We start from the raw sequence: 14,681 nt of genomic DNA on the forward strand, positions 1-14,681 counted from the left end.
ATGAGCATCTGGTAGAGGCAGTCTCCCAGATTGTGGGTATTTGGTGAAAAAATGTTACTATTTTATCAGGCCAATTAGGTATTTTTTAAAGCCTATCTTGTATTGTTGATACCATTTACAAATCTTCTTACTTGGGTCTTTCTTATATTGTTGGTTTAGAATTTGTGATTCATCCAAACTTTACTCACCCAAGGAAAGTAGCCACCTGCAGTTCTTATCAAATAAATCCACCCCTTTCTTGATCCCAGTGACCAGATTTTTTGTGTTCATTTCTGCTTCTTAATTGAGGGACTTAACGTCCAAACATTTTGCATCTAGCATTTAGCTATCTTAATGCACACATACTTATTTCTGAATATTTCTGTTCACTCTGAAGATCCATTTGTTTCAATGGGAAAGTTCTTGGTGTGTCCCCAACTCTAATAAGATACTTTCCCACTTTGAACTTCTATTGAATGATAACACAATTGCACATGCTGCTTGTGAAAGATAATTGGAGTTGGTCATGCTTTCTTTCTCAGGCAGCCTCATTTTCTAGGAAGCAAATGAGTGGGATACAGGTCCTGCCCTTAATTTTCTCAATCCAACATGCTTGAAATGATTACATAGTCCTGTGTTCTACTAGGATGATTTCATCAGCTGCCTTATTCCTTATTCTGTAAGAATATTAAAAACCAGTATTTTTTCCTGGTGCATGTCTGTGCAACTACTTTTTTGTTCATTTCTGTTTTTCAATTTTCCACTAAAATTCCATTCTCTTAAACTTAAAAAATTCATCCCATTTATTTCATGTTCTAATAAGATGATATATTAATAACTTAGTGTATATGATACATACCAAAATAATCTGCTTTCCGCATTGTGAGTAAGATATAAACATATACTTACATTTGGTTTCATTTCATTAAAACTTCTTATCTCAGGGATCATTCTGTTGGGTAATTAGTTGGATATTACATGTATATAGCCCCTGATAAATAAGTCACATATATGAATAGGAGCCCAGAGTCCAAGCCCCTATTACCCATGGATTCAACTGCTTTTTTTTTTTTTTTTTCAAAAATGGTAAATTTCAATAAAGACTCAAACTCTAGGGTGGGTGCTCAGACAGGAGGCCCAGTTAGTCCATCTGAGCGCATCCTGTATTTTGAGCACATTTGTAAAGAAAATATATTAGCATGACAATTTTAACAACATCATGAAAAGGCATTAGAGGAAAATGCGTGAAAGCAGGATTCCAGCTAAATAGAAGAGGAAGTCAAAAATTGTAGGGTTTTTATTTTGTTTTGTTTTTTAAGTTCTCTTGTTGATTTTAGGAGCTTGCTGCCCTTCCAACCACCACTAAAGGCTTTAATTTCCCTCTCAACCCTCCTCTCCCCTCCTCCTAGGTTCCTTCCCCTGAAGTGAGAGCCACCTTTACCTCTGCCTCCAGTTTGTCTTGCCTGAAGTCCCACAGCTAATATATGTCAGAACAGGATCCAAACTCAGTTTCCCTTGGCTTCAGTGTTCTCTGACTAACCTTTAGGTCTATCACATAAATGCCCAGTGTGTGGCTGGCCTGGAAAGTACAATGCAAGTACCACCTTAATCCCTTATCTGAATTTCCAAAATCCAAAAACTCTGAAAACCATTAAGGTTTTCATTAGTTTATAGTAAACTCATTTGGTGGTAAACCTGACCTAAACTGACACGAGGTATCTATCTTTATCTTCACACTTGGTGTGACTATTCACACATTTCACTAGAAAAATGTGAATGTGTTTCATTCCTGCTCTCAGCCCCTTGCTGTGGGTGTGTATATCTCAATACTGTGTAAGCAGGGCGGTCACACAGGGCCCCACACTTAGAAAGGTCCTGCACTTGGCTTAAAGCTCTGCTGTCGCTATCTTGAAATCCTTAATAACTTTTGAACAAAACATTTTGCATTTTGCATTTTGCACAGGGCCCTGCAAACTGTATAGCTGGTCCTGAGTATAAGCACCAAAGCATCTTTCTAAAATCTGAAAAGTGATAAATTATAAAACACATCTGACCCTGAGGACTTTGGTTAAGGGACCTACACTGCTACACCACCAGTACTACTGCTGTTGTTACTAACAACGTGGATTGAATACTTCTAAGCACTTTAAACATGTTAAATACAACCTGGTGAGGTACACATTATTTTCTGCACTTTAACCAGTTGAATAAAGTAAGGCTTAGAAATTAACCCTGAAGGTTTTAAGGTCACCCAGATAGTAAATGGCAGAGGTAGAATTCAAACTAAGTTCTGCCTGCGTCTGGAACCCGGGAAAGAACATGTGCTGTTCTTGGAGGTAGGTGATTTGGACGTACAAGGATGAGCCACGGGAGACTGCCAATATTCCTTCATTTCGACATAGAAAAATGGCATTTTTATCTGGCTTTCCCTAAATATGAAGGATGACTTGTAAAATAGAAGCTTCCTTTATTTCATATGTCTGTTTTTTTTTTTAATTTGAAATGATAACCAAACCAGTCCTCCTACTAAATAAATAAAAGGATGCAGTGTAGTCACAAGAAAAATTTATGTAGTTCAATTTAAACGAAGTTGCATGTCTCATCCTGTCTCACCAGGGATGACATCACTGCTCCTAAATGGGGAGGACTGCTCACAGGGGAGACCCTGTTTTTATTGTGATCAGCTGCAGACCATCAGCAAGGATGACCTCATCTGCAGCTGAGGAGGTTTGACCTTTGCCCCTTCAGGCATGTGAAGCAGAAAAAAATGCTTCACAGGCTGAGGAATGTAAAACAGACAAGCATCCTTTGACCTGGCAGAGTTTATCAAGCATGTGTCAAGTGCAAACACTCAGACTTGGACCTGATGTAAAAGCAATTAAGAGGAAAAACAGTGAGTAGCCTGGGAGTTGGGTGGGTCCTTTAGTATTTCTTAGAAGTATTAGAAAAATGTATTTTTCATTTTCCAATAGTAAAAGATAAGAAGTGAGCCTTTTATTTAAAAAAAATGATGCTTGTATGAATTTTCCATAAAGAGTTGGTAGAATTTAAATTTTTGTTATAATCAGTTTCTGTGAGAATATCTTAGACCTAATCCAATCTATTAGGTCTACCAATGGATGGTTAATTGAATAGTGTTTTAAAAATTGTAAGACATGCTAAATTTTTTAACTGTTGCAGTGATAGGAAAGATTCCATAATGAGGCCCCAGGGTTCGATACTCACACATGGCCAGGAACGTGTGGGAGTTCAGTGGGGACGCTGTCTGTGGAGGAGTCTTTCCCTGCCCTGCCTGCTTCCACTGAACCACTCACAGACAGAAGAGCTTCCAGTGTGACAGATTTCTTTCTGTTCAAAAACTCCTTACCAGCCAGAAATTGTTTACTGTTTTAGGATCTTTGACATGCATCCTTCAGTGTAGAACTCATGGGCACCATGACTGAAAGCTCTTAAAGCCAGTTGAAAGGAAGGGTGAACTTGTAAGATCAAAAAAGATTGCTCCCATCTCCTGGCCGATGGTTAGTCAACACCTGCTAAATCACCCAGCCTGTGGGAAGCAGATTTTCTCGTGTTTCACTTGCAACTGTTTGGAGAGATGGAAGCCATCCAAAAGAGTCCTGAAATCTGAAGCATGAGAAAGACTTCATCCAGGTAGAGAAGGCAGTTCATTATCCCAATTTTAAGCTGGGCAGTTACTCAACTTAACAGGCCAAGTCCTTTATGTTTCCTGAGTGATTTTTATCTTCCTCCTGCTTCCCACTCTCCAAGTAAAATGAATCTCGTTCCCTCAAGCTGAGAATCTAAGACCAATTGTTTAAAATATGTGAGGAAAAAATAGCTGATGATTTAGGTGAAAATTCTGAGGAAATCTTCACATTTCTCTTTTAAAAATAGGGTAGCTACTGGAAAAAATAATATATGAGGATGATTGTTTAGACCAGGATTTCTCAAATCAAAAACAGCTGATTGTTCAGGTGGTGAATGTTGTCATTCTTCCCTTCATTTTTATTGTTTCTATGGTGCTAGTGGTGGTTGTTCTGATTTTCATCCCAAATATTAGTTTTGATAAAATACTGTTGAAAGTGAGATACCAAAGTTCAAAACGTACTTATAATCCAGCAATATTTTTGGTTAAGTAGAGATTAGAATTTCAGGGAGTTTTCCTTGGTTATCCCTCAGTATACCAGAAAAAAACAATCACTACAATTTACCATCTGGATCCAATAAACCCTTTTAATTTACATGATATAAATTTATTTTCAAATACTTACAGAAATAAGCATAAAGAGATAGCGTAAAGCTGTATTACAGAAAGAGAAATTCCAAAAGGTATTGTACTTTAATATCTCTTTTTTACCCACTCTGTAGAGTTTGTTGGATTTATAACTGGATGAAATGAATGGATAAATAAATTGTGGTTTATCCATACGATAGAATACTACTCAGCATAAAAGGGACTAAACTATTGATACTCTTAACAGCATGAATATATCTCAAGATAATTATGCTGAGTAAAAGAAATCAGACCAAAAAAAAAAAATTCTATGTGTCTCTTCCAGTTGTGTAAAATTCTTAGAAAATGCAAACTAATCTGTACTGACACAAAGCAGATCAGAGGTTGCCCAAGGATGACAGGAGGAAGCAGTGAAAGAGGAGAGGGAGGAATTACAAAATGGCAAAAGAAACTCTTGAGGGTGAAGAATACGTTTATGATCTTGATTGTGGTGAAGGCTTCATAAGTATATACACATGTCAACATTTACCAAGTTGTAACAAACTACGTAGGTGAAATTTATTTTATGTCAATTATATCTCAATAAATTTGCTAATTTTTTTTTTTTTTAATGGAATTCAGCATGGAAAAGATAAGGACCAGGTCATGGAGAAACAAGGACTTGCGATCAGGTCTCTGACACTGAAAACAGCAAAGAGCAAGCAGCGTAACTCTGCCAATGATAGGCTTGCTAGTAAGAGTAGACAAGTTGTCTAGGGAAGGTTGCCTGTGGACTAGGAAGACAGTCATGTGCAGGTCAAGGATTTTCAATAGAGAAGTCTTCTAGGGAAGGATTGCCAGCTTAGGGAGTTTAATGTGAGGGCCTGCCTTACGTTTTGACCAGTTTTCTCTGCAAGGCTTGTAAAATCACAACACTGACTTTAATTCATCACAGAAAAATCATATGGTTGATTTCATCTGGCTTTTCTCAGCCAGTTTATGGCTGTTTAGCAAGTAAGTTTTAAAGGATCAGGAAATAAAGAGATAACCTACTCTTGGAAAATTCTGGGGAAATCTTCCCATTCTCTTTTAATAATAGGAAACTACTGGAAAAAATAATATACCAGGATAATTGTTTAAATCAGAGTTTCTCAACTTGAGCATTACTGAACTTTGGGGTTGGATAATTCTTTGTTGTGAGAGTACCTTGTGCATTATAAGATGTCTAGCAGCATTCCTGTCCTCTAATCACCCTTCCTCCAGTTGTGACAACCAAAAATGTCTCCAGAGATTGCCTAATGTCCTTTGGGGTACAAAATAACCCCTGATTGAGAACTCCTACATCAGATTCGCTGTCATGTTTGATACAAATTCAGAAATTATTAATAAGCAAACAATGAATTTAGAAAAGTTATTTGCTTAATATCAGAGAAGATTGACATCCTGAATATGTAAAGAGCATTTTGCAAAGCAGTAAAAATGTACAGCTAGAGAGAGAAACATAAACCCAATAATAATTTTAAGAATTCCAACTCAGCTTACCACTGGTAAAGAGTTTTGAAATTTAGAATCAGTCGTCCTCTTCACTGCTTAGTGTGTTAGCAAACATTCTCAAATCTTATTGCCTGCAGTATACAGCATAGCAGCCAATGGTATCAGCTGATAATTTCTCAGCCAACAAACATCTGATAGCATTGAATATTCCCCTAGACTTCAAACAACAGTAGCCACAGTCTGTAGACAATGCCCCTTATGTATGATCGCTTGGAAAAACTTTCCTTTAAATGTTAATACAGAAAAACTTATCACACTGGAAATGATCTTATGTTTCTGTTAATCAAATGAGATTGAAGTGGTTCTTCCTGATTTAGCCTGGACTGCCAAAACAACAAAAAAACAAAAACCCCAGACTAAAAGATCAGTCATGTATCCATGTGAATTCAATGTGTGAGTTATATTATCTTTGCAGTTTGTTTACTTGTTTGTTTCTTAAACCCAAATTTGGGGCTCTTCTTTGGAGTAAAACAGGCTCATCGCTGTTTATAAGTTCAATTCTGACTTGCAAAAACTCCCATGTTTTTCCCTATATTACCATGTTTTTTCCCTTATAATCCCCCATTTAATCTTGGCTGCCAAATCAGACAGACGGAAAGTGCCAGAACACTTTTTTCTTGCATCTGTAGAAGAAACTTTAGCAGCAAACAGTAACTGCTCCAGACCTGACAAATAGGTGCAGATATTCTCTTTTGGTAGTTTCAATTTTCTGTTTAAATCTGAAGCTTTATTGTATACATATATATCAGTGCAGGCCATGTTAAAACATTTGGGAGAGACTGGAGGGTTGTAAGTAATGAATAAATTACCTAATTCATAATTCTCCTTTTGTTAAAAATGACAGTAGATAGAAGTACTAATCCTAAGAAAAAGAAGCACTGTAAATGTTTAGAGAAGGCCTCTAAATGTGGATTCTTCAAAGCAACTTTTGTTTTCAGAGCCACTGATAAAAGATACATTGTAAATGCAGTCATTTCAGACCCTTCCACTGTGCAGAGAAAGGATTTATTTGCATGCTAATGTATGCAAAAGGATAAGTAATTCCTCCTCTTCTCCTACTAAATACTGATCACAAAGCTTAGATTCAATGTCAAATAAATCTCTGGAAGCTGGTACTCAAAATCACTGCTGGGGAAGAGAAAAGCTTTATGTGTCTATCTGGGCCCATGGACAAAACCAAGGTTTCAGTCAAGTACAAGGCTTACATTCCAGCTGTGCAACCATCTCCCTCTGTGACCTCAGACAAATGATTATACTCCCACATTCCTATTTCTTCATCTATAAAAAATGTCAAGGAAAGTTTGGTAGGGAGGGGAGGAATCTCAGTGTTCAAACTCAAACTATAGATCAAATTGTTATAATTAAACCCACAACATAACCCACTCCCACCAACCTATAGTAGATGCCACAATATTATATCATTTGTCACTAAAAATCTGCTTATGTTCCATCTGGTACAGACACTAACGTGATGTATTCTTTAATCGGCAAAATAAATCCCATTAGAGTGCACTACTGGCATTGTTCTTTCCCTGCATTCTTTGAACTCCTTCAAAACTAAATAATCTTCTGGGAAGCATAAAAAAAAAAAAAAAAAAAGACTAAATATGCAAGATGTGAAACTCTTTTAAGAGGAAGAAGTTTAGTTTTAATGAAAATCCCAATTCTACTTTTAATATTAGCCTTTATCTGAAAATGTGGAAGGGAAAAAACTTACTTAGATTATACTCTTAAATGAATCAGAGAAAATTGTTTCTAGTCCTAGTTTTGTGACTAACCAGATATGCGACCTCAGACAATTATGGCTGATTTATAGGGAAAAAATTACATAATTATGTATATATGTTATGTATATATGTATTTGGAGGCTTTAAGATAACATTGAAAATAATTAAAATATTAAGTTAAGAATCTTTTAGAAGGATTTTACATTTTTAATAACTTGGGGAAGTGTTCAAATAACATTAAGTGAAGAGGCAAGAAAAGGGGTACAAATTATATGTTTAGTATGATCTCAGCTGCCAAGATTAAAATGCTAAGGCTAGAAAGAAATTCAATAAAATGTTAGCAACAGTTGTCTTATTTATTGTGGGGGAATTGTACATGATTTTTTTTCTTCTTTCAACTTTTCTTTAAAATACAGTATTTGCTAATACCCCCATGTTATCTTATAATTAGAAAATAACAAATTATTTATAAAAGAAAAAAGAAAATATATGACTCCCATGCAACGAGAAGACTTTAGCTTTCATGCATCTGTTAATTCTGCCGAGTAGTGACAGTTATTCCTGAGAATGCTCAGATAATCTTACACACCCCAACATTTCAGCACCAAAAGATTAGTGATATCCCACGCCTTGCAAAAATGGATTTCCAGGTAGTTCAAATTTCCTCTGCTTATTACTGGAATCAAGTGATGCGGAATCGGGGTTGGCAGTGAGGACATAATTGCCCCCGCTGCAGACCAGGAAGCCATCAACTCCACTGGAAGTGATGACGGTGGGCAGCAATGACGCACTGGGAAACCTTATTAGCAGAGCCACAAAATAACTTCCTAAATGACCCATAAGTCATGCCTAGCAAATGTATCAGCAAACCTCTGTGGCTTTATTACCCGACCCTCTTCCTGGAGGAAACCACCTCCCTCTCTCTCCCACAGAGAAGTCATGAGCTGTCAGCTCTGGAGCCCTGCACACACTCAAAAGAGCCCTCCATGGTCTTTCTGTTCATACACACAGAGCTCGTTCCTAGTGCAGCTATGACCCGTTTCTTCACTCATTCTGTATTTATCAAGCACTAAGTATGTGCTAAACCCAGGAGACAAAAGTATCTTCTCATTTAAAACAGGAGAGTTTAAAACTAGCAAAATTTGACTCATTCTGGCAAGTAGTACCTCCAAGTTTTAACTTGAAGTTTGCCTCTAGGAATTGTAGAAAGAGATTGCATTTTACCTTATTTATTTATTTATTTATTTATTTAGGTTCTTTTCAATGTTTATTCTTCTCATTAGGGGTTGCATTTTAGAGTCACGAAGATCTGGGCTTGAATCCCAATAGGAAAAAATATTAATGGTTTGACCTGGTTCGTTTACATAACCTTTCTGAGCCGAGAGAGTTACTTGATCTCCACCTGAAGACTGCATCCCTGACCCTAATCTAAGAGATCGGTCTGATATTTGGCAGAAAACACATAAAAATGCCAGTTCTCTATTTTAGTATTCATCGTCCTGTGATACTTGCTCCTAGTTAGGTCATAAACTTGCATTCCAGTCTCTAATTGTGAGGAGTTAGAGGACAGCAACTGTGTCTTCTTTTCCTTTGAACCCTCAGAACCTACTATACTGATGGCACACGGTAGTCATTCAATAACTGTTTGCTTACTGACTGACTAATTGGACTGAGCCTCTGCCTTGTTGGGGAAACCCAGTCACCACCAGTTCGGTGACTCAGTCCCTGTTCTGATCCCTGTTGGTTACCTTTCTAGTACTGTAGCTCTTCTAGGACGCAGAGCAGGGCCTTCCCTTTCTTCCTCCTGGAAATTCACTCAGAGACCTTAATTTCTGCCCTAAAGCATCCTACTGCAAATTTTTGACAATGGTAGTTTGCTTAGCTTTTTGCATCTCTAAATGTCATATCTCCCTGGCTTCAGCGTCACTCTGACCTTGTGACTTGCGAGAACACCACATCAGTCTGGGTAGAATCTCCTGAGGGCTGTTTTTGCCTAGACTGTCCCCTTGGGGAGTGTAATGGGTACTGCCAGATGTCTTTTGCTTATCAATTATACACTATATGGATAAGAAAATCACTTGTTCTTATAAAAACAAAAAGATTTACATCTTATCACACTCATTCCATTTACCTATAAAACATGACTATCCAAATTATATGAGTTCCGTGAAATAATCTGTCAAATGCAAAAAAAGAGATAGAGAAAAGTAAATTTTGTTTACCCAAACAGAACAATGAAGTCACCTCAAAACTTTTCATTTTCCTTTATAGAGTTGTTGTGTGCATGTGTGTGTGTACATGCGTGTGTGATTTCTGTTTGAATGAGTTGAACTGTCTCTACCCTTTACATTTCTTTCCAGCTTAAATAACAGATCAGTCAACACAGTTCCTCATATTGAAGGTTTTAATCTTAAACTCTTGCTTCATCTTATTTCCAGTAGAGTCAAACAATCTAATGGGCTAAAGCAACTCAGAATGTGGGTAGTCCCCCTTTTCTAACTCACCAATGGCTCAATTCATCAAGGAAACTGTAGACCCAATTGTCTTAGTCTTGATCACTAGAAACTCACCCCTAAGACAGCATCCCAATGAACAAAACAACCTCTGCCAGCTCATTGCCTACAAATAATAACTAGAAAAGTCCCCTAGAACTTGGGGAAAATAAATTGTTACCTTCACAAAATAATGGACAGCATTTTCATCAGTTGTTCAAAATTCTTTCTGAGTCATTGAGTAATGAGTTGTTTTAAGAGCATTTTCACTTGCTGAGAGGAAGATGACTCAAGGTTTCAAAGACAAGTTGGTGCCAAAGTTGAGGCAGAACAGTGTCTCCATTTTATCTACCTCAGTGCTCTTAAACCAGTTGTTTGGAAAATCTGCTTCATCCTTCCCAAAGGTCCACGTTAGCAGAAGGGTCACAGGGTCATGTTTGTCCATCTAACGCCACATCCTGCTGCCAGCGATGACCTAGGAGAGAGTCCCTCAGAGGAAAGGATGATGTTCATGTCATAACATTTCTTGTTAACAGTGAGACGAAACACTCAAGAGAAAATATTTTCTTCTAACATTTCTTCACCACATGAGAAAATAGGAGACTAAGTTTAACATTTGAGCATAGAAGGATGTTGGAGCAATTTTCTTCTTACCTTCAGCTTCAAAATCTAACTGGATCACAAAATATTACAACTGGATAATTTTAGTCAGGTCAGCCTTTCCCATTACCATGATGGGAAGTCCAGAGGAAGAAAGCTATGTATTGTGTTCTTAGGCAATTATGGTAGAATATGATAACTAGATTTAAATTTCTCTCCATGGCTGATTAGTATAGAAAGTCATGAGGAGAAAGACAGAGGTAGTGCCATAAGCATTTGATTGCTCTTAATTGCCATAACGCTTCCTTCTGTAGGAGAGCATAGCTTTTTCTCACATGTAGAGGAAGAAAAAGCTGCTTTTGCCCTTTTTCTGTGAGTGTGAAATGTCTGTCACTGGACTGGGTTGAGGGAACGTTCTGAAGCACTTAATTGTGGCTGCCCATGACACACAAAGCTCTGCAACTAAACGACCACAATCGATGATGCTCTTACAGGTTTTCCAACAGTACTATACCACATATTCTTAAATACTTTCACACTGTTGTTCAGACACAGTAGCAAAATTTTAAAATTCACCTACTGATTGATCTTTTGTCTTCACCCTTGAAAACTAAGCTAACATGCACACTGGCTTCCTGCGTGGAATCATCGGGGTCAGAGGCAACTCCCTAATAAATAGTTGATAGTCCCTCTCCAAAGAAAATTATTTGAAGGGCTGAACAAACACATAACACCAATATCTCTGAACTTATACAGGAACAGGAAATGACTGAGTACCTTGTTGATTCTCTAAAAACAGAGACCAAAAGGTGGGGTCGGGGACTTGACTTTTTCTGTATCCCACCCTTTCTCTCATCGTTCCAAAAGAAAAGCCCATTAGAACTGGAAGAAATAGGACAAGATCAGAGATGAGTAAAAACCTAGACTTAAAAGAATGAACTTATGAGAAAAATCATAAAAGCACTGGCTCAATGAGAGCAGAATAGCTATATGTACTGAAGAATATAAATGAAAGAGAAAAAAATTGTTATGTGTTAGAATGGTCTAACAAAAAAGATGAGATTTATTAATAACAATAGTTAAATTAGTGTATGCCACTAAATGCTATACAGACACTGTCACTCTTAACCCTTACAACAGCCTGGAGAGGTAGATACTGGCTCCATTTTATAAATGAGGAAATAAAGACATGCAGAGGTGTTACACCCACACAGCTGGTAATTAGTATAGCTGGAATTCAAACCCAGGCTGTTTGAATGCAAAGCCTACACTTTTAATCACAATACCATATTGCCTCTCAGTCTCACTTTTGTTACTAACAAGCTGTACGACAATATCCATCTGCCTCAATTGTTTTCATAAAATGTAAAATAATACATTCTTTCTGTTTGTTTATGAGCTTGGATAAGGTGGAGCTCTGTTCTGCAAAGGTGGTGTTACATAATGGTTAGTGTTGATCCGAAGTCAGGCTAAAGGTGTCCAGTTCCCAGGTCTGGTCTGCTCCTTGCTATCTGTGTGAGTTTAGGCAAGTTACATCACCTCTCTGTGCCTTTTCTTCACTGATGGTAAAATGAGGATGTCCCTAATTCCTGCACCATGGATTTGTTAGGAGAATTAAGTGAGTTCTTATTGGTAAACTGGTTAAGACATGGTCTGGCACATAATAAGCAGGAAAATGTTTTGGTGAAATAAATTTTTAAAAGCCTGAATAGGTTAAGGCAAAAAAAATTTGAACTTCAGTATGAATTGGCTACTTACTGCTTAACAATCAATACTGACTTTCTATATATCCCATATTTGCCCTCTGCTAATTTTTTAACCAGAAATTTGATCTAAGAGGCCAGCTTCATTTTTTAAAAACACATCTGTAAGGGAACTCAAATCTGGTCATCAGCACTTGGTCCTTGTCCTTGTCTTAGCAGCACGTTCTTCTCTGTTATTTCTGCTCTCAAGTTGGTTCTGTCTGTGTAGTTGTTCCCAGTACCCACCAGTCCCCCTCATCATCCTAAAGCTAAAAATCCCAGTGGAAAAGGATTCTTATTCCTAATATGTTTAACCAAGTCCAGAACTGACTCTTGTTGGCCTGAATTGGGTCACATGATGATCCTGGAACCAATCACTGTGCACTGTGGCCAAGGGCTAGAATGTGCTGATTGGCTCACCAGTATGAATGGAGAGTGGGAGAAGGCTTACGTCTTAAGGAAAATGAAGGTGCTGTTTGGGGAGAAGGGGTAACCAGTGCTAGAGAGACAAGACAATAAATCTCCACCATAATGACCAGTAATATTTTTGTGCCACAAAAGCTGCACTGGGAAATAAAAAATTTGTTTACATATTTTGAGAAATAATGACCAACTCTTAATGCCAACTCTGCTGATTTTGTTCCTCTGGAGTTCTCCCCCTGCTGAGAAGAAAAGTGACTTTCATAAACAGGAAGTCTTTAAAATTTGTTTTCACTTTTTAGTTTTGTTAACCATTTGCAAATCTTCTTTGGAAACTCCAGTGACTTTGTTCCTTTTAGTTCTCTTATAAAGACAAATGAAAGATAAACTCAAGGGAAGTATGAAATGTCCAGCTGACCTGCTGAAAGTACAGTAAGTTTTTTATTTTCTCCATGATGACTCCTAGAAAAGAATCACTGAGATTTATATTCCTCTCCAACCTTCCCACCCCAGAGTGAGATCATAGTTCATTCCTCACACATTTCCTTTACTTTAATGCTCTCTTTCTACTCAAATGAACACATTAAATACATCCAGAAAAAAACGGAGTTAGAATGAATAGGCAAAGAGACTTTAATGTCAAAATTTATATAAGAGAAATGGTGCTGTTTTGTTATCATTTTAAAATCAAAAGGAATAGTGATCAAAAGCCAGTTTTAGTTTCATTTTGTGAGCTCTTAGTATAAACAGAAGCACGAGATAAAAGTGGTATTTGGAAACTCCCCGTATCCTATAATGTGGTTAATGTTGTCATACTGTCTTATCTAGGAATTTTTCTGTGCTCCTTTGAAGTGTCAATCGTCACATTTTACAATGTTTATCTTCTACAGTTGTTTACTTCATCCTTTTCCTAAGTCACTGGAATGATATTTCTAAAGAGTTACTTTAGATAAAATTTGGCACTGACCTTATTTCAAAACTTGTAGGCCATCTTACAGGCATGGTGAATTCTTCACAGCACGAAACCGATATGACCTGTTAGCTTTGTGCAATGATAACCTCGGAGCCCATGAAATGTACTAAATATTAATCTGCTCACGTGTCCCCAGCCCCTTACTGAGCCTCCCTCATGAGCCTGCATTCACGCGTGCACACTTCTTAGGTCCTTCCTTTGACCTCCTCCACATCTTATTCTCAAGTGAGGTGAAAGAATTTGTCAGGCTTAGAGGTGTCAGTCCCCTGGCCCTGACGTGTGTGTTATCTCCCCTACCAGGCATCTTCCCACAGGCAGGGCATAACAAGTGTGTTGACAGATTTCTATGAATAGAGAAAAAAAACCTCATATCCAAATTCCCCAAACCTCATGCAATTCTGTGGGTGATTTAGCCAAGCCTAACTTCCAATTCCAGAACTTGAGGGGAAAAAGGGTCCACTAGCCCTCTTTTTGTTAAAGAGCATAATAGCTTAACACCTTGCTTGGCCTCAATTTTATCCCTTCCATGAGTTGGAACCTCTGCTTCATAGCCCTCAGGAAACATCTCATCTAGGAAATCACTCTAACTTTCTGGGGAAATGAAAAGACCAGAGTAGGAATGATGTTTTATGTGATTCTTCAGCATAAAATTTAGAGAAGGCAGATTTTTGGAAGAACCATTCATTGTGTGCTGGAAATCCTGCCTGGCTGTTTCGTATTTCTTACTCAGAAGCTGAAGTCCTCAGGTCACTAGGAAGCTCTTCAGCAGAAGCATGGGAATAATGGTGACTTTGCAAATTCTGTTGCCATGTTCTCAAAGTAAGCTTTCTTACACGAAGCAAAGGGCTAAAACGTGAAAAGTCATTCTAATACTCGTTTTTTAAAAAGAAGTATCAGTGGAGGTTTGCTTTTTTGCATCAACACAATTAATACCCTTAGGGCTGCTATGGGAAAAACACTGTGCTTGGGTGTGCCAGTGAG

At 37.7% G+C, this 14,681-nt stretch overlaps 1 protein-coding gene across 1 annotated transcript in view; it reads left to right on the forward strand.

The window, feature by feature from the left end:
• The first annotated feature begins 2,776 nt into the window (after positions 1–2,776).
• DCBLD2 (discoidin, CUB and LCCL domain containing 2) overlaps positions 2,777–14,681 on the forward strand; it is a 136,664-nt gene continuing 124,759 nt past the window's right edge. Inside the window, exon 1 of the mRNA XM_031457123.2 lies at positions 2,777–2,872. Coding sequence (XP_031312983.1) covers positions 2,812–2,872 — 61 coding nt within the window. The 5' untranslated portion in view covers positions 2,777–2,811. The remainder of the gene's footprint in view (positions 2,873–14,681) is intronic.

The sequence above is a fragment of the Camelus dromedarius genome, chromosome 2 (assembly GCF_036321535.1).
Source record: "Camelus dromedarius isolate mCamDro1 chromosome 2, mCamDro1.pat, whole genome shotgun sequence".
Lineage (NCBI taxonomy): Eukaryota > Metazoa > Chordata > Mammalia > Artiodactyla > Camelidae > Camelus > Camelus dromedarius.